Source organism: Penicillium waksmanii, assembly GCF_028829765.1.
Source record: "Penicillium waksmanii strain IBT 27052 chromosome Unknown utg000004l:1.0-5674109.0:1.0-5678898.0, whole genome shotgun sequence".
NCBI lineage: Eukaryota > Fungi > Ascomycota > Eurotiomycetes > Eurotiales > Aspergillaceae > Penicillium > Penicillium waksmanii.
Genome location: NW_026643251.1, coordinates 5,343,084 through 5,364,115, shown reverse-complemented (window position 1 = coordinate 5,364,115; position 21,032 = coordinate 5,343,084). Strand labels below are relative to the sequence as shown.

The window sequence follows — 21,032 nt, the reverse complement described above, 5'->3', positions numbered from 1 at the left end:
GATCCGAGAGCAAATAGGCTGCTAAATTGGTCCAGAGTTCACGTTCGTCAACTCTATAGTCCACCTCAATGACTGGTCAAAGGCCCTCGGGCGTTATTAAATCAAATATAGGGGTTTGAGGCATCTCACACGCCCTATCAGACTGTAAGTTAACAGCATCAATTAGTAAGGAGTCTGGCTCAATCAGCGAGAGACCTCCGAAGAGAAAGTCTTTTGGATTCTGAGCTCGCCCGCCTTGTGAAAAATAAAGCCTGCCTCGTATACTGAGCCGAGTTCCTGAGGCAATTTTCTTATGTGCCATCAAGGTCGACTGCAGCAGGCTTCCAATGAGCGGCCCGCAAAAGATCTCGACCGTATTACCGCGCTGCCCTTGATTTCTTGATGAGCTACCATCAAAGTCAAAGATCCAACTGAATGCGGTCAAAATGGCATCGAAGCTGATCTCGTCGTTCCCATATAGAAATGTCACCTGGCGCGCCAAGAGAAATTCTTGCAAGATCCAAGTACTTCGGAACCATTGGCGGTTGATGAGGTGGAATGCAGTGTTCGCAACCATCTTCAAAGGTATCCCTGCAATTCGACACTCCGGGTGTTTGGTAGCGGAGCGAAAGTCGGGTAGAAAAAGCTGCTCAAGCTGTGGATAAACAGGGCGCTCATTCAGAGGCATCAAGGCTAGCGCTTCTAGTCCAGGCACGCCCATTGTTATTTCGGGTGAACAACTGCCAAGCCGAATAATCACACGACGTGTCGACTCATATATCCTGCCCATCATCTGCACTTGAAAATTCCTTTCGACGAGATCCCTGTAACCTTCAGCTGTAGTTTCTTTTTTCATATTAATTATCGATTCCTTCAAGCATTACCGTTGATTGATGCAGATCGCATCGATCCAAAAATTTTCATCAGGAGACCTACTCCCCTGAAACAACAAAACTGCATCGAAAAGGTTGTTAGAAATCATATGCCGTTGACCGTTGATCCAGATGATATTTCTGGCAATTTCGGTTTCTGTCTTCCTTGGTATAACCCTTTACATACTTCCAAGCATAAGACGCCGCCATTTCCATGCTTGTGTTTTGTTTCTTCCAGGTATAAGATAGTGCCGTGTAAGGAGGAGCCTCTTCGAGAGAAACGACGCGCATGGAACACGTGATCTTGTGGTTGTTTGGGATCAAGGCGAAGGAGACGGATGCATGATCTGCTGGGCAAGGGAAGATAATCGCTTTCAAGTATCCGTTCCTATTCAAAGATAGATCATCAGATTGATAGTTGTTCTCATCAAGAATTTTCCGGCTTGGGTCTCATGGATGAACGTACTGGGAACAGATCTTCTGCAACTTGTTCCACAAAAGTTTCCAAAAATTTCGCGAATTTGCCCATTCTTGCTGTATTTTTGGTTTTCTATTGATTGCGAGAGATTGTGATGGGTTGAATAAAAATCTATGTAGTAAATAAACTACGCAGTGTTGGCGAGGGTGATGAAGCTAGAAAAAAGAAGTGAGAAGCGCTGTCTGTTTATCATCACACACTGGGGCACATCGCTTTTTAAGCCTCAAAATAGTCGGGCCGCGTTAGGGATCTACATTAATCAGGATCTTTAACTGAATTAAGTCACTCGGCTTGTAAACAACTATTTGACGGTATCCCAGAAGGGTTCGGCCTCAACCAACGTATAACAATACGCCATAAGAACACGGACTCTATTGTACCCGGTATTCTCAGGCTATTTTAGAGTCTTGCCCTCATCCTTGAACGTTTGATGTAAATATCCATGGATGTACACATGTGGGAGCCGAATAATTAGAATGAATCGATCCATGACTCGACTCGGGCCTGTTACAATCGATTCTATTGTACTAGTATTTCCGTCCTAGTCACGACCCTGGCAGCCATTAGTCCTGGAGGAATACTCATGGAACAGGTGCTCGATATCGATGTAAATCACAGCCCTTTCTCAGCTCCGTCTTGGGTATCAAATTCCCTACTCGGTAAGACTGAACCTTGGGATATCAAATTCCACTCGAATTGACACCTGCAACTGCCCCAGAAAGAAAGAAAGAAAGGAAGCTTGGAGATGTTGATGCCTGAGGCAGCAATATAGTTTTCGCGTCCTTTGACCCTTCCACTCCAACTCTCCTCTCATCCACCATCTTCACCATCTTATCGTATTTCGGATCTGCATCTCTCAATCATCAAGGGTCTGTCCCTTCCCCTTGTGGCGCTTCGCATTATCCAATGGAGGTTATCAGGCGGCCAGGTGGGATTTCTATTGGTTCCTACTGTTGGCCACTGATGGCCCCCACTCAGACGAGTCATGAGCTCAGACCCTTGGTAGAAAAGGGAAAATGGTCTTTTGGATCTTGCTCATCTCGCTAGCCTGGCTAAGCTAAGACTTTTAGTACTGAGCTTACATTTTACAAGTTCCACATCCATATCCATGGAACCCAACGACACCCGAACCACTCCAAGCCACCAAATCGTGAGAGCCGTCTAATAAAGTTGGCCAGCCCTGCGCCGCGTCGAACAACCTACCCAAACCGTTACGCAAAACCTTCGCTTCATCACCACGCCATTTTGCCATTGCTGTTCTCTTGTGCTCCATCTCATCGACAAAATCCCAATTCGAGGATTGCCGCGCCCGTGGCCGTTCACGTATCGACTACCGCTTCCGGAGCCTACTTGGCAGCGAAAAATACTCCACGTTCACCTTCAGATGGTGTATCGCGGCAAGCCAAGTGCTTCTTGTGAGCGCTGTCGCTCTCGTCGCATGAAGGTTGGCTAGCTGCCTGATCGGGAAAATTTGAGTTGGACCTAATGAGGCTCACATCTCTCCTAGTGCGATCAAGGATATCCATCTTGTACCCAATGCATGCGAGCCAAGGTGGACTGTCCAGGGTATCGTGACCCACTCGAGCTTAAATTTCGAGATCAAAATGAAGAAGTCATTCGCAAATCACAAAAGCCGACACGGAAAAAGCGTACAGTAAACACTACTCCTGACGTCGTTGAATCAGATTCAAATAGTCGCGGTCTTATAACTTCCCCGCAAGCTATTCCTGAATATCCAGCACAAGAACTTGCAAAGGGCTATTTATTTTGCAATTACGTGGCCGGGGGTCCTCATGCAGGCCACATGTCGTATTTGCTACCATTGATCCAAAACCCGCAGAATGCAGCTGTCAATGCGGCTCTCAATGCTGTTGGCTTGGCAGCCCTGTCAAACATTCGAATGTCTCCTCAGATGATGCTGAAGGCACGCCGAGAGTATACCACTGCTTTGTCGCAGACCAACTATGCATTGAGAGACCCAGTTATGTCTAAGCAAGATGACATCCTAGCTGCGGTAGTTCTTCTTGGAATGTTTGAAGTGAGTGGCTCGGAAGACTACACCCAAATTTAGCATCACCCTCAATGCTGATGAAAAGCAGGTCGTGACATGCACTGACGACTCATTCATCGACCGCTGGATGAAACACATGGATGGGGCTGCAAAATTGATTGAGTTTCGAGGCCCAGATCAGCTCACTCGACAAGAGGGCTTAGATCTCTTCACTCAACTGCGCGCTCAAATTGTATGTCCTGATTCTATTGCTTTTGTGTAATGAAAGATCTTGATGCTTACCATACTCATATTTAGAGTACAAGCAACATATACCGAGAAGAGTATAGCTCGACAAGTCTTATAGAGCTCACGGAACTTGCAAAACAATATCGAAATACAAATGATCATGTCCTCGACAACCTCGGCTTGATAGTTATACGACTGAGTAATTTCTGTGCGGCTCTAAAAGACGCGACCATAACGGACCCCAGTGAAATAATTCGCACCGCCCTGACACTAGATGCTGAGCTGATGGCGACTTTCATCAACGTTCCGTCCCTGTGGAACTATAAGTCAATCGAGGTCCCGATGGTTGATGGGGAGTCAATACTCCCTATGGTCTGGGGGAGCAGCTACCATGTATACCACAGCATCACTGCAAGCAGCATGTGGAATAATTATCGCTCGTCCCGAATGCTCATTCATGAACTCATCATCGACACCGTGACGGGACTTGACTCGTCGACAACCGATCAAGCAAGCTATCTACAACGACAACACCTAGCCAACCAAAGCCGTCAAATTGCACGCCAGCTAGTGGAGGATATCTGTGCCAGTGCCCCCTTCCATCTTGGCGCAGGATCCGAAGATATGGATAAGATAGCAGTACGCTCTTCAGAATCTACAAGCTCCTTGAGCGGCTCGGACTGGAGCCACGTACCCGCAACAACTTCAGTTGCGTCAAAACAGTGGTCGCCCAGTCGAGAACAGAGGCCATTTAGCCTGATTTCATCTCCAATCGGAGACTTCTCGTTTTCGACAACCTCAAATTCTCCAAGTCTGAGCTCATTCGGAGCCATGTCTACAGATCTCTTCAAAATAACTGGAGCGGGCGGCCTGACGTTGGTTTGGCCACTCCTAATTGCTGCAAATTCCGGGCTCGCATCGCCTGAGCTCCGCAATTGGATTACGACCTGCTTTGACAAAATCGGGCATTCAATGGGAATAAATCAAGCCTTAGCCATGGGAAAGCTGTTACGAAACGGCAGTGGTTCTCGGGCCTGGTTGACACCTGAGCTTGGATCGCCTACCTCGGTCTAATATTACTCTCAGCCAAAGGTAGTAAGGTAGTTTTTAAGATTTATTTTATAGACAATAGGGAGAATTAAAGACATTCAATTTTTGCTCTAAGACGATTTGCAACCAAACACCATTCCCGAACAAGCCTATTCTTCAATATACTCTAAGTCGCGAATTCTAAATCATAACTGTTAAAAGGCAAAATTCAGTGAAATCTAACGAACGCCTTCCCCAACTTCCTCGACCGATGCAAGATCCTGGCTTCATAGTCTAATAACCTTCACTTTGTTGCAACCCCCAGATCGAATCTCATTTACCGGGAGTAGTGCTGTTGTCGCTGCTCTCGGTGATCTCGGTGCTGTCGTTGTTGTCGCTGGTTATGGTTGTACGAATACTGAGCCCCAGCCTCAGCATCCGAGAAATTCTTATGTGCCGCATCAGAATCGCGTTGCTGGCGCTCATCACCCACCTCGTTGACCAAGGGATATAGCACAGGGGGGGACAACACCACCCCCAACAGCCGGATGAATGGTCGATTGAGGGGTCATCAGACCAAGCACCGTATACAAGAAGACAACTGCAAACTCCTCGAGAGTTGCCATGACGATCTGAATAGTAATATTCCCATCAATGAGTGAGAATTTTGGGTTGTTCCCAAAATCGCTGATCAGGCTGTACAGCAAACGGACGGCGATGAGGGGTAGGGCAAGAAAGACACAGAGAAAAATGCGCTTCTGGCTACTTTGCATCTTGCCCAAATCGCGCACGGTGATTACCCACAAGATGCAGGTGGCAATATAGATGAGGAGAAACATTATGATGGCAGCGCGGACTTCACTTTTGCCGCTGGAGCGATCGGACTCGTCGGCTGATGCTTCATCGGAGCCACCACTAATTGCCAAGATGAGGGCAATGAAGGCTGGGATATGGAGGAGCTGGACGACTTTGCTGCGATAGGAAACGGCGGTTGCTTTTTTGTTGTAAATGGAGAAGCTGGGAGGGGAAACACAGAATTAATGGGATGGCTCGTAGAGAAATCATGACAGCTTTGAACTTACAGTTTACCAAAGATCCCGAAAATACCAGAGAATAAACTCACGATCTGTAGAAGTATGTTCTTCGAGGATAAGGGGTCAGATGGAACCCGGTCAGATGTCTCGTCAAACCTATTGATATAATTAAAACTCAATTCCTTCATATTTATGATTATGAAGCTGAGGAATAAACTTACACTCTCTTCAGAAGACCCAAAGTGGATAACAGTAGAGGGGAAAGGCCAACAGACTGAAGAATCGTCGCCCACTCTTTATCACTAGAGTTGTCGGGGTTCTTGACACTTAGGATCTCCATGATGGAGCCCACCACACGAATTCCGCTGAAGATACAGAGATAAATCCATCCCAACTGTTTGTAAAAGCCATGGCGGAAGACCACGAATATCGCAAGGAGTAAGATCGGTATGTAAACTACCAGCTCCGCGATAGCAAGGTGCTCAGCAGTAGCAGTCATCGCTGATTTGAGAGCTTGAAACTTGTAGCCAAAGAGTGTTTTTGATGAGCTGTAAAGAATAGATGGATGTTCTTGCTGAGTTGTCTGGATGCTGTCAACAACTTGAAGTGTTTTATATGTACTCAACTTCAAATAATTTTTTCCATCTACTTTATTTACTTCTACTTTTCGTAATAAGCTGCGAAGCGCCTCCAGCCACAAGATCCACTGTCGCCTTCACAAGGAGGCGATCATAACGAGTGAAAAAAGCTACAAAATAAGCATTAACCTGCGAGCCGCAGCCCACTGCCTAAAATAGCGGTCTTTTGGAGCTTGTTTTCGGATCGAAAGTCATACCGAGAAGAGCGCGGGTCAGCGTGCATTTGCAGAGAGGCTTAGCCTATTCGTTCCAGCATACTCCATAACTAGTCGCTCTGTGATTGATTGGATAAGAGTCCTGGTTTTGCCGACCCAGGGTGGCTTGACCCACTAGACCGAAAAGGGTAACAGTTTCGATATCCTACAGTGACAGGCTTGTCTCCACAAGCTTAGCTCTTACATTACAGCGTCGAATTTGGAAATTGGTAAGATGCTGGATGCTGGATGCTCCATTCTCGTCTCGAGAAATTGGGAAAATCTAAATTTTCACACGAGGTCGTCGACACCTTTGATCTTTCTGTTCCATATTATGTCCCTTGAAATGTATTCATCAGCGCTAATTAAATATATATTTGCCTTTCAGTGCTCTTCAATCCCGAAGGACAATAATGTGGACGAAGGGAATTCCTATTCCTGGCGACCTGCGAGGAATGTAAAATACAGCAACGACTTCTTGTCCCAGCATTCAAGTTGTCAAATCGGAATTACCGACCGGTATCAAGAAGCAACATTAAGGATTTCGTACTTGAATTGAATACTATAATAATATATTTAGTTTCTTTCACGGGCTCCGAGACACCAGTCCCGAAAACTACATCATAGGCTTGCCAAAGGATAATCCAATAACGCATAAGGCTGGTTTTATTGAGATAAAGCTTTTTGGAGACTCTATTTACCACTACTAGTAGCTTTAGGAAAAAACTATCGAAGGCCCAGGGTTTGTCCGTATCAATTTTAGTCACAGTTGCTCATATTTTCGAATTATTTCAACATGTCCTATTGGTCTTACCGTCACTAAGAACGGTCGGCGCGGGTATTGCCGTATCATACTGCGAGCCCCCAATTGAATCCGGAAATGCCCTTTGATTTTGTATGACGAGGGATACTAGGGTACTTCCGTCAACGTGGGTGAGCTTTGGATTTGCTAAGCACGCCTGTTGCCAGCGACCTTCGGTAAAATATTTGAGTGCCGAATGTCTCTTTCGTCCGAGAGAATAGCGTACTATGCCATTGCCAATCAAATTACGGAGAGCCCCTTACTACTCGTGGTAGGCCAGTTAATCCAAAGCGGAGGGGCATAACCCCGCGTTTGAATGGCCAATGGATGCAACTGCTTCAACTTGTAAGCCCGACTTGAAATATCGCGCATTTAACTGTCAGCTTCTTCTTAAAAAAGAACTCGAAGATCGGATAAAGCTTCATCTCACTTTTTTTTAGTTTCAATTATGTCCAAGTTATCCTCGACGCTTAAGTCTCTAATCAACGCGCCATACGCCCGACCAGGAACTGTTCCGGCGCCCTCACACGTCTTGCCCGTGTACCAAGCAATCGCGAAAGACGCCCAATACCGCGGTATAGGGCTTGAGCCATGGTTCACTGCCGCAGTAAGAAATACTCTAGTCACAAAGCAAAAGATAATAAGAATACTGACACTGCGTACCAAAAAGGCCGCGGCAACGATGACGATGAATTCCCCAGAATCATTACATCAGCTTTTTGAGCAGGTTTCAGGATCAAAGTCGCACCACGAAAGGGTCCGCCTTGCAGAGCTAGTCAGGGAAATTGGTTTGAAATGTCTCGGATTCAATGGTGTAAGCAATTCTATCCATGCACATTTCTCTGTGACATGAGACTGACTGGAAGTAGATTCCCCGAACCATCAATTGTCTCAATGAGTTTCACGCCACGCTGCCTCAAAGTATAGCTCAAAGGCTATCTACCAAGCCACGTCGGTATGTTTTGAAAAGAGCCTCTTGGACTGAGATACTTAACCATTCAAAACAGATCTCTAGCCCGGCAGAACATCGACATGGTGTCTTCGCGTGGCCAAACTCTCTGGAAATCTGTCTACTATCCGTTCGAGTCTAAGCTCTACGATAAGCTTAGTAAGGCTCATCCAGACCTTCCAGTGCATATCGTGGAAAGTGAATACGGAAACCTCTTCTCAGACCCGCCAACGCACCCAGGGGCTATGCCAGTTACCGTTGGTAGAGTCTTGACTTCCATACTGGGTATCGCTTGTCTACGAGCGCAAACCGGGGTCGGGCCGCAACTTTTATCTCACGTATATGGACTTCGAAAAGCATTCGAAGATGACAATTTCCAAAATGAATTAAAAGATGATATCGGAGGTGGCCGGTGGTTGGCTAGTGATGACGGGAGTGTGTGGCTTCTAGAAAGCATTGACCGGATCGTGGAAACACTTGGGCAAGGCCATGGAAGCAACTTCGCGCCCGGTATTAGTAGCAAACTCTAGGTCGATATCAGCTTGAGAGAAATGGCAGAGTAGTTCCGATACCGTGTTTACCTCCAATCGCGTATGCTCCAGGTCTCCAATAGCTTTAAAAACCGGTAGACGGGTCAGTCAACTCCAAATTGATTTACTGATTGATTCTACTCGGCGATTATTTCCGGGCTTCCATCAGTAGAGGCCCGCCAAAACAGTCTATAACCCGATCCAACGCCATCCTATGGGTCTTCGCCACTCGCCTCAGAACATATTCACCGTCATCATACTGATATCAGATCATGGGCTGTGGCAAGGCATCTCCCACATTGTGTGCGATCCTAAATCTAGGTGAGCGGTTTTTTTGAGGGGTTGTGAGAACCTCTCAATTGATGCAACTACCCATTGGTGTGAAGATCATTGATCAATATGGCAGCTGCAGTATTACCCAGGTATATACATTACCCCGTCGGGATGGGATGATGGCTCACGATAAACCAGCCCGATCACACGCATCGAGTATGCACCCCACCCCACGAACAGAATGAAAGCCGCGCGGTGGATGGGCACCCGCGATGTCGAAGTCGGACTCGTCCCCAAGCCCATGATCACAGACCCCAATGATGCCATTGTCCAAATCACACATTGCACCATATGTGGCTCGGACATCCACCTCTACGAAGGCGAACTAAACGACCAAATGGAAAAGGGAGACATTCTAGGCCAAGAAGCTATTGGGGTTGTGGAAGAAGTTGGACCAGGGGTCAAATCGCTCAAAAACGGCGACCGAAAGATAGATCCCTCGTGGATGTTCATCTATGAGGACGAGTTCGAGAATATTGCAGATCATTATCAGAAGTTTTCACAACATAAAGTGCCCGGCGGACTCTGGTAACGGCATTTGGGCGCAGCGAACGTCTCCAGTCCATTAGCGACATGCCGGTGGATCAAGCGGAATCCAGCGGATACTCTAGTGGGGGATGAGCAGGAATACAAAGGTTCATGTATGAAACAACTTGAACCTTGCAATAAATGTATACTAGTGGCAGAAATGAAATCACCGTGGCGGTGTCTAGTTCAAGTTATATCTTCCGAATCCGAATCCCAGTCTATCATGGGTTTAAGCAACTTCAAGGCAGGATAGGAAATACTACTAGTAGTAGTAGGATTAATTGATCACTGAACAGCCGGGATGCATCGAGATATTCAATTTATAGCTTTCAGCATTCAATTGCATCTTTTAGTGTACATGTGTCGCACACCTAGTAACGTTAGTTACTAGCGAACCGTAACTATTATACTAGTAGTACTAGAAGGAACTATTAAGCTACCACTATTTATGCAATAGTAGTACTAGTGTAATGCTTAAAATAGTAGCAATTTGGTCTTGGATAATACTCCACTACGCCAATACTCCAATACTCCAGTGTATAGTTACTATACTGGTACTGCTGAGTCTTAACTTGACTGGCCCAAAACAGCCAATGCACTTCCGTCAGCGTCGGCTTTGGTCAGCTGCCCCTCCTTTTTCTTTTCTCTTCTCTTCTTTCTCTCCGATTCCTCTTCTCCTCTCTCTCCATTGCTCTCCATTGCCCTCCCTCTGCTATTCCATATAAATACCAGTTGCCCTTCTCATTTCCCTTCTTCAATTCTTCCCATCGCCCCACCCCGCTTGATCCACCCCCACAATGTTTCCCCCACCACCCGCCGCTCTCGACTGGAACGACATCGGCTTCAAAGTGCGCGATGGTAGCTTATAACCCAGTCTATTAGCATTTCACCCCCGGCTAACCTCATCTCCCCAGTCAACGGCCATGTAGAATGCCACTTCTCCACCTCCGGCAACGGCCAATGGTCCCGTCCACGCTTCGTGGCCTCCCCCTTCCTCAACATCCACGGCATGGCCCCCGGTCTTAACTACGGCCAACAAGTCTACGAAGGTCTAAAAGCCTTCCGACATGCCGGCAACAGCAAAATAACCATCTTCCGACCCGACCGCAACGCAAAACGTATGCAGCACTCCGCAGCCGTGGTCTCCATCCCGCCCGTCCCCGAAGATCTCTTCCAGGAATGCGTGGCGCTGGCAGTGGGCGCCAATGCCGAGTTTGTCCCGCCGCATGAGTCCGGCGCCGCGATGTACGTGCGTCCTCTACTTTTTGGTTCCTCCGCGCAATTGGGACTTAGTCCCCCGGACGGGTATACATTGGCGGTATTCGTGATGCCCACGGGGGTTTATCACGGGGCCCATGCGGTCGATGCGTTGATTTTGGAGGATTTTGACCGGTCTGCACCGCATGGTACGGGTGATGCAAAGGTCGGTGGGAATTATGCGCCTGTGCTGCGGCATAGTGATAAGGCTCGGAATGAAGGATTCGGGATCACGCTGCATTTGGATAGTGCCACGCGCACTGAGATTGATGAGTTCTCGACTTCGGCTTTTGCGGGCGTGAGGCGGGATGGGGACGTCGTGACTATTGTACAGCCCGATAGCCGGAACGCGATTGATTCGGTCACCGCGGCGTCTGTTGCGGACATTGCGCAGAAGCTGGGGTATAAGGTGGAAAAGCGTCGGGTTGGATATGAGGAGCTGGGCCAGTTTGATGAGGTCTTTGCTTCTGGTACAGCAGCGGCACTGGTGCCGGTGCGGAGTATCACGATGCGCTCTCGCGGGGACAAGTTTGAATATCAATCTGGCGAGAAGGGTGAGGGTGGCGAGGTGTGCGTCAAACTCTTGCAGACGCTTCGGGGGATCCAGTCCGGTGGTATTGCAGATGACATGAACTGGAATTACGAAGTCCAGGCTCCTCCGAAGCAATGGTTGGAGGAGGAAGGCAATGTCGAAAAGGTGGACAGCGGTGCGAATGTACCTTGAAAAGGACCCCGAAGTCACTATTTTAGACAAAAATCAGTTGCATTTACTTATAACTAGAGCACGTTCCTTACGCATGGGCTGTTCTATTAGCTGCCTCGTATTTCTACAGTCCCGATGCCGATTACCTTTCTTTGGGCGTTGGTGAAACGGCTACTTCGATAAGTAGAAGTAAATGATGCTGTTCATTAGGTATGCAACCTGGCTACTTAAACCGAGTCCTCTGTACATGAGTCAATTAATCATGAAATAGGTCACCTTTTCTGTAACAGTGCAGTGCAGTGCAATGCAGTACAACAATCCACCCATGCGACCATTCGATGTAGCACACCGGGGCAAAACAAGGAAAAAAAGGAAAGGGAGATGCAAGTGACATGGTATGGTACAAGACACAGGCCACGACTGTCCGTTCTATCAAACAATGGACCGTAGTCGGAAATCAGAATGGGGGATATCAAGTACAAATAGCATCGCTGAAAAACAAATGAGACCGCCGCACAGCAAAGGCCATGTGGCACTTTTACCTGCTTTGCTTTGCTTTGCTTCGATTCAATCACGTCACATAAAGGGACAAAATCCACCTAACCCCGTAGTGAGTAAGGCTTTCGCGGCTTGCGGGAATCACCATTGGGGAGGATATCACCCTGTTCGCTGTCGTCGCTATCATTGCTCTCGTCGTCTGAGGATGGTACTTCCCACACGCTGGATTTGGGCTTCGAAGGCGAAGAAGTCCTGGGCTTGGCTGCGATGGCTGGGGCTTGAGATGGCTTTTGCTGGCGCGTTGACTCTTGCTTGGCAGCTTGCAAGAGACTCTTGAGGGTAGTCTTAGGGGCTGATTTCGGCTGCGAGGAGGCCAGCTGCTGAGTAGATTGGAATCCTGGGGCAGCCGGCTTGGGAGTATTCGGTTGTTTTCTGTTAGACCTGCGCAGTGAAGGCAACCTAGACAATAATTAGTTAGGGCTAGCTGCCTCAAAGATCAGTGATTGTAAACTTACTCTAACTCGGACTCGGATTCGGACTCGGATTCGTCACTCTTCGAAGATTCATCTTCAGAATCAGCTTTCCCGTTCGAGGTCACCTCCAAATTTCCCTTTGGCAATTCTGTGCTCTCCTCTCCAGATTCGTTGTTCTCATTGAGTTGAGCCGCAAGCTGATCGTTGCTTTCATCCGACTCCCCTGGCTGAGCATCAACGGTTCCATTCGCAACATCTTCGCCAGATTCTTCATGATCTTTGGCATCTTCGTATACTTCTTCATCTTCTGACTCCTCAGGCCCATCATCGATAAAGCCATCCATATCCCCATCCTTGGAGTCTTCTTCTTCTTCTTCTTCTTCTTCTTCTTCTTCGTCTTCTTCGTCTTCTTCTTCGTCTTCTTCTTCTTCATCCTCCTCCTCATCTTCCATGGCCGCATCATCAATGAGTCCATTTGTAACAACCTCGGGAGATTCTTCTCGGTCATCGGTCATTTCCGTGTCCCCAGTCGGATCAGTTTCAGCAACTTCATCTGAATCACTTTCGTCGGCCTGTTCTTCTACTGGGTTGGCATCGTCGATTACCGGGTGCTCAGCTTCGTTGTTGGACTCATCGCTTGCTTCCTCAGTCGCTTCATCGTTCACATTTTCAGTCACCTCCTCGGTTTGTTCCGGAGTAGCGCCCATAGTAGCTTCCTGGGCAGTCTCCTGGGTAGCCACCTCAGTCGCGACCTCATCGTTCTCGTCCATATCTTTCATCTCCATGTCGGTATCGGTATTTTGAACACGGGGCTGTGGCTTAATGGGAGCCTTGTTGTTGACAGATCCAGACTGAGATTCTCGTCTCAGGCGATTTATACAGCACAACGGAAGGAGACCGGCTCGGGCGAATGGTGGGTGACTGCTTGGGCGGGGATGTCTGGGAACCGGTTGCCGAAGACCTTGAACCTCTGCGTCGCGGGCTTTGAGATTCTCGACGGGTCACTGGCTTTTGCGTAGAAGAAGATGCGACGTTATTGAACGACCAGGTTGGTGCTTGGCTTGAATTAGTTGGGGCGGTAGGGGTGAAAGTCATGGAGCGGGTAACTCTAGCATCAGGTTCGGCCTCGGTTTCAGGCTCTTCTTCTTGAAACTCTGATGTCTCTGTCTCCCGTGCGTCTGTAGTTGGTTCAGCCTCGGCAGCAATGAGTCTCTTCCTGAGAGGAGAAAGCTTCCTCTTTAGTCTGTTGATAGGACGCGTAGATTGGTCCTCGCCACGATTCTTCCTATCATCAACTTGTGCGAATATATCGAGCATTTCCTGCACAATCGACAAGACCTTAGGTTTAGTGGTTGGATCCTTTAGTTTCTTCTTGAGGCTTATCTTTTCCATCACCTCCTTTTGGATGCGAGCAAACTGCTTTTCTCGCTCCTCCTGTTCTCGCTCCTCCTGGGTCATAGGGGTTGACGTATTGCTACTGGGCGGGAAATTCGAGGATTCCTTTGAACCAGAGGCTGAATTTTTATCAGCGGGCTTTGGAGTCTTCGTTCGAGGCGTCTTGGCCTTCGAGGAGCTGGCTTGCGGGGTAGACTGAGAATTAAGGATCGGTTGTTTGTTGAAGGAAATAGATCGTCTCTTCTCCGATTGGATGCTTGCTGGAGATGACTTGCGCATTGCAGAGGGTGGAACCATGCTTCCGGACGGAGTCGGGGCATTGCTCGGAGTAGACATGGGCCCAGGGTTTTGACTGGAGGGAGTATCGGGTTTCGCAGGCTTCTTGAATAACGGACTCTTGGTAACACCTAGCCCAATACTGTTGTTTGCAGCTGGCCGCTCAGACAGGCTAGCCCTCCGATGCGGACTCGCGAAGGTAGGCACATTAACTCGCTTCCTCTGGGGACTGGTGGCGCTGGCCTCCGTAGCCTCCAGCCGGTCTTCCCCAACTCGGCGCTGCTTGACTGGTCCATTCTCCTCCAGGCTGGGTTTGCGCTTCTTAGACCTGCGGCCTTGCTCAGGACTTGGCGAATCGCCAAGTTCCTCACTGCCCGAGCTCCGAATTGGTGGAGTGCCAGGAATCGCCTGGTCTCGGTGGTATTTAGACTGAATTTCGATAGAAGGGAGGGGCGCATCGTGAGGTCGCTGTCCAGCTGGGGACTTCTGCGCCGAAGCGGGAGCATATCCTTCTTCCGCAATTGGGCTGAATTGGTTTCCCACGCGTGAGTTATTATGGTTAAAGCCCTTATTCACCGCACCGTCCCAGTCCTGAACAACCGAGGAAAAGCGCTGGGGCGCGTGTCTGGCGGGCTTTTGTATCACGCGGACAATCGCTCGCTGGTCGTGGCCGTCGGAGAATGCTTTGCCGACATCGAGAAAGACATCTGCAACCGTCATGGATAAGCTGAGGTCAACGGTAGGATTTGCGTCGTCGAGTAGTTTCTTGATTTCTAGAGGTCTGTGATCGGATTAGCAAAATGTTATGCTATTCAGTAGGGTGCTGGGTCAGAGCTCACTCTTGATCGGATCGGAAGGTCGTCCACTCATCACAAATTCTGCGAGCAAGATCCGCTAATGTGAGATCATCAGAGTTTCTGAGCAGCAAAAGGAACGAGGCGTATTGCTTGGCCGGGTTCGCTTCGCCCAGCTCGTAGCTGTCAGTCCGGTCAACATTCTGCTCCGGCTCTTTATTGCGGTTGCCAACTCCATTTCCGATTAACCGAGAGAAGACGCTCGTATTTGGGCCGCCACGTTCAGGAGAGAGGGTTGGCGCAGGTTCCTTGGGGAATACCCTCACCTCCAAGCGCAGGAGAACCATGTTTGCGAAAGGCCGAGCGGTGGGCGAATTGCGATGCAGTTGGCGTGGCGGTTGGGGGAAGTAAACTCAAATATCTCTCAGAGCCGCAACACCTCTGAGAGATTTTGTGATACAAACAGGATTGCGGTTGGGGGCAGGCTCGGAGGTAAGGTGGTGAAGGGTAGAAAAAAGTGACGGGGAGTTGCGCGGAGCCGCAGTGGTTCTTGTGGCCTCAGGCACCACTCCTTCACTAGTCAACTTGAAGATATACAAACATTAGCTCCAGAGGCTGCCACGGGGATTGTTGGCGATTTGTTGGAGAATCAAATGGTTAGTAACAAGTCAGTAGTGTGACATAGAATGGATGTGAAATATAAATGGGGAAAGATACTGTTACTGTACTAGTAACTAGTACCCAGTGAATGGGACCTCGGGACGTAAGGTATCCGACGCTGGTTCCACGCGTCCTTCGGGCCCTCGCCCTGGGGGGCGGCCTCCACCAGGCCCTGGGCTGCCGCCCCCGAGCGCCCCTCCCCCCCCAATCCATCACTAACACTGCCCACATGTTCCCGGCAGTGGGCCAACCTTGACATAGAGGTAGCTATTGAGTACTACTGCTCACATCGATGGATAATTAGAAGTGCCGAATGCTATTACTAATTAGAAGGTAGCTCAGAAACATGTAATTGACCATGACCAACGAATTTAAATAGATAGGAAAACTATGACAACCAACTAAACTTCTCTGTACCATACCACAAAGGTTCTATCATCACGTCAACCGCCCACTCACTACTCATCCGGCGACGAGAAATACCGATGGAAACGATCGGTATCCGTCAACCCAAGATCGACAACAACCCAATGACAACACATCAACAAACTGGGAAACCTCACGGTCCAGAAATTCAAATACCCCTCCGGCAACCCACCGATATGCATCTTCAATTGATCCGGCATATCATTGTAATGATTCTTTTTATTCCGCAGCGCGCGGAGTAGATCGAGCATCCGAGAGCCCGTGTACTTGCGCTGCTTGCCGAGGTTATCTTTGAAGTCTCGGGGTAGGACTTTGAGGAAATCCATTTCCGGACCGATGACCTCTTGGGCTACGGATTCGAGACAGAGGAGTGCTTCGGATGGAGGCTCGCGGGGCTCGAATTCGAAGTGGTCTGAGACGTCGCAAAGGAAGCTTAGTCTGTCAGATGGTGGCCAGAAGAATGGATGTGTAAGAACGCCGCTTGCGTCCGGGCTGGTTGATAGTTAGTAAAATAGATACAGCATGCGGGATCATTTGGGGAGAAACGTACCGGTGACGTGGATCAAGTGACAACATAGAACTGATAAGATCCTTGGCTTCAAAGGCATAGTCGCCAAGACGATCTAGTTCCTCGAGATCAAAGTACCCTTGACGATATTTGCCTCGCGCATGAACTTGCCGTTCTTGTCGAACGGATGGCCACCACGAGTAAGGACGTAGTAGAACACACAGCCCAGGGAGAAGATATCGATAGCCCGGGTGGCGCGGCGGTTGGTCTGCGGGTCAACCACAGCTGGCTCGGACGTTTCGGTATGCTGCGACTCAATGTTTTGGACCAGAGGGCCGGCGTCATCGTCCACAAGGAGCTCCGGGGCACGCCAGCCGGAGGTACCAGCGGCGTGGGCAGTGGTCGCTCGGAAGGAACTTTGGTTGTCTTCTAACTTCTTGCATAGACCGAAGTCGGAGATGAGAAGGCGGAGAGCCCGTGCAGCAGTCTTCGAGGCCGCCTTTCGACCACGGGGCATAGCCACTAGGATATTCTGGGGCTTGAGATCACGGTGCACGATCTTGAGGGAGTGAAGATAACGCACGCCCTGTGTGATTTGGCGGAGAATATCCGGCATATCGAGACCGCTTTGGATCAACTCGGGGAATTGAGAAGGGCGTTCAATGATATCCTGGAGAGAAGCGGGGCATAGTTCCAAGCCAATGTACAGAAAACCTGCGGCTTGCTCACGACAGAAATAGCGAATGACATTATGGTGATCATCACTCTCCTGTAGCAATCCAACTTCGTGAGAGGCAATGTCGTAGAATTCCATGAGCATTCTCTTGATTGCGACATTTCGACCATCGAAGACACCCCGGTAGACAACGGTGCCATGGCTACCATGGCCCAGCACGACATCGGTGAAAACTTCCAGTCGTCCAATGCGGACTACGCCGTCAGCAGTCATGTCGACAACATCGCTTGACACGGTGCGAGCAAGGGGAACGCCGTGGTCTGAATGAATCGACGCGTTGGGCGTCAATTGGTTGTTCTGCTCACTCATTCCGTTTTCACTTCCAGGTTTCGCACCCTTGCGACGATGTGCCTTGCCACCTCGTGAGCCTCGCGAACGCTTCTTCTTGGGCTTGTCATTTTCTTGCTTGTCATCCCCTTCATCGGGACCACGGGATGGTTCGCGAATTTGCACACGAGGACCAGATTCCGGCGGTGTGCTCTGATCCCGGGATGGTCGTGGGGTGGCATCATTGTCAGAGAAGTTGTTCCTCATATCCACATCAACATGGTCGATTGTGACTTCAGGCACTAATCCTGCGGTGGCATCTCGAAGGGGAGTCGATGTTCGCTTGATGTCAGGCGTCGCACCAACAATTGGTGTGGCAGGAGTGGAAAACGACTTGTCATTGGAGTTGATGATATTCTTCAAATCGAGCTTCTGTTTGGCAAGGTCACGAATATGGTGGGAATTCAAGTAGATGAAGGTGCCGATGAACAGCAGGATCATTGTCACAACAATGTCCAACGCATTGTCCCAACTCTTGCGAATAATTGTACTGTGTCGCAGGGCAGGAGGGAGGGCCAATTCGGATCGCAGAACATCCCGTGGGGTATCGTTGGAAGCTTCGGGGGTGCTGGCGATCCGGGGAACAGGTGGGACAACTGTCGGACCGCTAAGCGAGTGAACACCAGCGAGTGCGTCGCGCTGTTGAGATTGGGTAAGGCTCATCAGGGGCTGCCCTCTGCGAAAGAAATCTTTATTATAGCACTGCGCCATCGGGGCACGACCCGTCACGAGAGGGTATGTCTCTTCAGACAAGGCAAACCACCCCCCAGTCGAGGTGGAGTCGATGAAGACCCGCTGATCCCGATCGTCAGAAGCGTAGTCTGGGTCTGGAGGCTGAAGTGGCTGCGAAAGCAGAACCAAGGGCGTCGATGCATCCTGGGTTTCTTTATTGGCAGGCCGCTGGCGGACAACGTCAAAGACGCGAGCCACAGGGGAGGAGAATCGCTGGGTATAACGAGGCCGATCCATGCGAGAGTGGTCAAATCCCAAGACAACACCATCGTACATGCTGTAAATATGGCTTTGGTCCATGGTTTGGAAGTACTGGCCCTGGAGGTCGATATCGCGGTTATTCGGTGCCCATTCAGAGTACTTCAATGTGCAAATCGGGTCACCGGTTTCAGTGTTCTGAATGGCCACCGCATATTCGACACGACCCAGTACCAGAGTTCCCGAGGTTGTCTCGCACTCCTCGTCGTCCAAGTCCAAATCCTGACCATCGACTTTCTGGCACTCATGTCTGGTAGCGAAGGGTCCCCGCGAGCTGAACACTCGGAGAATGCTACCGGTCCGAGCATCGATCGTGTAAAGGGTGGTTTCTTTGCGGGCGGTATACGTCACTGCAGGTTCGTAGCCGGAGTAAGGCGTTTCATCGACTAGTTGCTTAACTGTAAGGCCGAGTTTCTGTAACCCGGCATTTTCTCCGGGGCTGTAGATGTATAAGCTACCATCCTGGCTTGGCTCAACGATCCACAGGAAATCCTCCTCGGGGTGTGTCTCGTCGAAGCTGGAGCTGGATCGATTAGCCCGGTGGTAAATACTTTCTACCAAGGGGCTGCTGGGAACCTCCAGGGCCCAGCGGGGAGAACCGGTCTTCCGGTCTCGGGCGTGAATGGTTCCGTCGACGGTCGCCATCAAGACAAAGTCCTCGACCTCCCAGTCCTGCAAGGACCGCGCGTTAAGCTGCGAAACCAGGCCGGCAGATGTGCTGGCCTGGCTAGGAGGGGCTCGAACGGCGCGGCCAGAGCCCGCCAGAGCCAGAGTTGCCAGGGCGCTCGCATCGTTGGATTTGACGATGGGAGGGGCGGCGATAGTGGCCGCATGGTGTGTTGTGTCTGTCCCGTCCGCTAAGGGCACGGAGACTCGAGAGGCTGAAGCCGAGTCATGGAGCTCTGGTTGCTGCTGCGGAGCGACCAGAGTTGGGAGTAGGAGGAGGGCGACGCTGGCGGGGAGGGTCGAACGGGCGCCCGGCAGCCGCCAACGCATGGTGGGAACTTCAGAGCTGTGTACAGCTTGGCAGGGAGTATAGCGGGATTGATGAGGTGAGGACCGAAGGGTTCAAGGGTCGATTGCGGTGATTTGGGGTGTATATGACGGTGGGAAAGACGGATGTGGAGCGAGCTCGAAGATTGGGTAGCGGATCATCCCCCACCCGGAAGGATAAAGTGACAAAGAGGATTCGGGAAGTAAACAGAGATAATGAAAGACTCTCGAGATAAACGAAGGAGCGATGAAGGAGGGTAAAAAGGAGGTGGAGGCAGAAGGGGGGGCCGTTTGAGAGAAGAAGGCTGAAGGCAGAAGGCTGACAGATTATTGTGTGTGTACTGGTAGTGTCCGACAGGTGTACTATGTGTGTAACACGGGTGTAATATTCAGGGTTTGCCCGTCAATTACTGACCTCCAGTGAAATCCCCCGGTACCATAACGGGACGGTACGGTATACTGCCTGCGCCCCTCGATTTGCAATTGCGTGTGCGTTTCAGCCAATATTGACGGTGGTTGGCTGGCCCTTTGAAGTACTACCCAGTACAACACTAATGTATTTACGGAGTACCTGGAAGTGATTCGTATTCACATAGCACATAGTCCTGTTTGCATGTGAGTAGGGATAATACATGAACCATTTGAACGTACTCCGTACATGAGATTGGCCAATTGCGTCTGGACCGGGCCATCTCATGCCAATACATTGGGTTTCACCGCATTGGGTGGATGCAGTACAATTTAATTTAATATTTATAATATTCAATATAATACAATAGAAATGTGCCCAGCTTCTAGCGTCACAATAATCCCCGACTCGGAGCCGTCTGTCCTACGTAACTGCAACTCCGAAAGTGTGTGCTCCCGAGACCACCAAGGCCTAATCTCTTGTTTTGAAGGGACGTTAACTAGTAAAAAGTGAAAGTCAAGTTCTTTAAATAAAGCATCACTATCTCGTACCACCGATAGCACCTAGATACCCCGTACCCCGTAGTGGAGCGACATGACTCATGGGCTCTTCTAATACCACCATTCTTTACACCGCGGTCTATTACACCGCGGTCTACTGGGACCCTACAGGCTAACAGTCGCCGCCAATTTCTCTATCAAAGTAAATCAGATTCAATCGAAATAAATCTCGTCAATCGAGGTCCAGTCCATTGTTCGGAGAAAATTCATAAGAGGCAGAGTTCCAGACGCCGACCATCCCAGGTACACGCCACATCACGCCACGCCAGAGTCAAGGTTGAAAAAGGGGGAAAGTCCCGGCAAGGAAGTCCAAAATAAATACAAGGAAGAAATAGACAGGACAAAAGTAAAGCAGATACAACCATCGGGGGGAAAAGGGAATTTATAAGAACAAACGGCACCCACGGGGTCGCCAAAAGAAC

General features: G+C 49.6%; 8 protein-coding genes across 8 annotated transcripts; 4 read left to right on the top strand and 4 right to left on the bottom strand.

The window, feature by feature from the left end:
- Window positions 1-2,869: 2,869 nt before the first annotated feature.
- On the top strand, window positions 2,870-4,642 carry N7481_004840 (uncharacterized protein; the record flags this gene model as incomplete). The annotated part of the gene is made up of 3 exons (XM_057264059.1): window positions 2,870-3,367; window positions 3,429-3,572; window positions 3,638-4,642. The coding sequence occupies 3 exons, from the start codon at window positions 2,870-2,872 to the stop codon at window positions 4,640-4,642; spliced, it is 1,647 nt and encodes a 548-aa protein (XP_057125720.1).
- Window positions 4,643-5,082: 440 nt separating this feature from the next.
- On the bottom strand, window positions 5,083-6,130 carry N7481_004839 (uncharacterized protein; the record flags this gene model as incomplete). The annotated part of the gene is made up of 3 exons (XM_057264058.1): window positions 5,083-5,614; window positions 5,680-5,787; window positions 5,853-6,130. 3 exons carry the CDS (start codon window positions 6,128-6,130, stop codon window positions 5,083-5,085), a joined length of 918 nt encoding a protein of 305 aa, XP_057125719.1.
- A 1,583-nt stretch (window positions 6,131-7,713) lies between these two features.
- N7481_004838 (mitochondrial protein) lies at window positions 7,714-8,744 on the top strand (the record flags this gene model as incomplete). Its single annotated transcript, XM_057264057.1, has 4 exons — window positions 7,714-7,872; window positions 7,936-8,079; window positions 8,135-8,220; window positions 8,273-8,744. 4 exons carry the CDS (start codon window positions 7,714-7,716, stop codon window positions 8,742-8,744), a joined length of 861 nt encoding a protein of 286 aa, XP_057125718.1.
- Window positions 8,745-9,258: 514 nt separating this feature from the next.
- On the top strand, window positions 9,259-9,609 carry N7481_004837 (putative formaldehyde dehydrogenase; the record flags this gene model as incomplete). Its single annotated transcript, XM_057264056.1, has 1 exon — window positions 9,259-9,609. One exon carries the CDS (start codon window positions 9,259-9,261, stop codon window positions 9,607-9,609), a length of 351 nt encoding a protein of 116 aa, XP_057125717.1.
- Window positions 9,610-10,402: 793 nt separating this feature from the next.
- Window positions 10,403-11,586, top strand: N7481_004836 (branched-chain amino acid aminotransferase; the record flags this gene model as incomplete). Its single annotated transcript, XM_057264055.1, has 2 exons — window positions 10,403-10,463; window positions 10,520-11,586. The coding sequence occupies 2 exons, from the start codon at window positions 10,403-10,405 to the stop codon at window positions 11,584-11,586; spliced, it is 1,128 nt and encodes a 375-aa protein (XP_057125716.1).
- Window positions 11,587-12,164: 578 nt separating this feature from the next.
- N7481_004835 (uncharacterized protein) lies at window positions 12,165-13,321 on the bottom strand (the record flags this gene model as incomplete). Its single annotated transcript, XM_057264054.1, has 2 exons — window positions 12,165-12,522; window positions 12,579-13,321. 2 exons carry the CDS (start codon window positions 13,319-13,321, stop codon window positions 12,165-12,167), a joined length of 1,101 nt encoding a protein of 366 aa, XP_057125715.1.
- Window positions 13,322-13,355: 34 nt separating this feature from the next.
- N7481_004834 (uncharacterized protein) lies at window positions 13,356-15,348 on the bottom strand (the record flags this gene model as incomplete). The annotated part of the gene is made up of 2 exons (XM_057264053.1): window positions 13,356-14,988; window positions 15,047-15,348. 2 exons carry the CDS (start codon window positions 15,346-15,348, stop codon window positions 13,356-13,358), a joined length of 1,935 nt encoding a protein of 644 aa, XP_057125714.1.
- A 771-nt stretch (window positions 15,349-16,119) lies between these two features.
- ireA (bifunctional endoribonuclease/protein kinase IRE1) lies at window positions 16,120-19,644 on the bottom strand (the record flags this gene model as incomplete). The annotated part of the gene is made up of 3 exons (XM_057264052.1): window positions 16,120-16,579; window positions 16,638-16,710; window positions 16,734-19,644. 3 exons carry the CDS (start codon window positions 19,642-19,644, stop codon window positions 16,120-16,122), a joined length of 3,444 nt encoding a protein of 1,147 aa, XP_057125713.1.
- Between the last annotated feature and the right edge of the window lie 1,388 nt (window positions 19,645-21,032).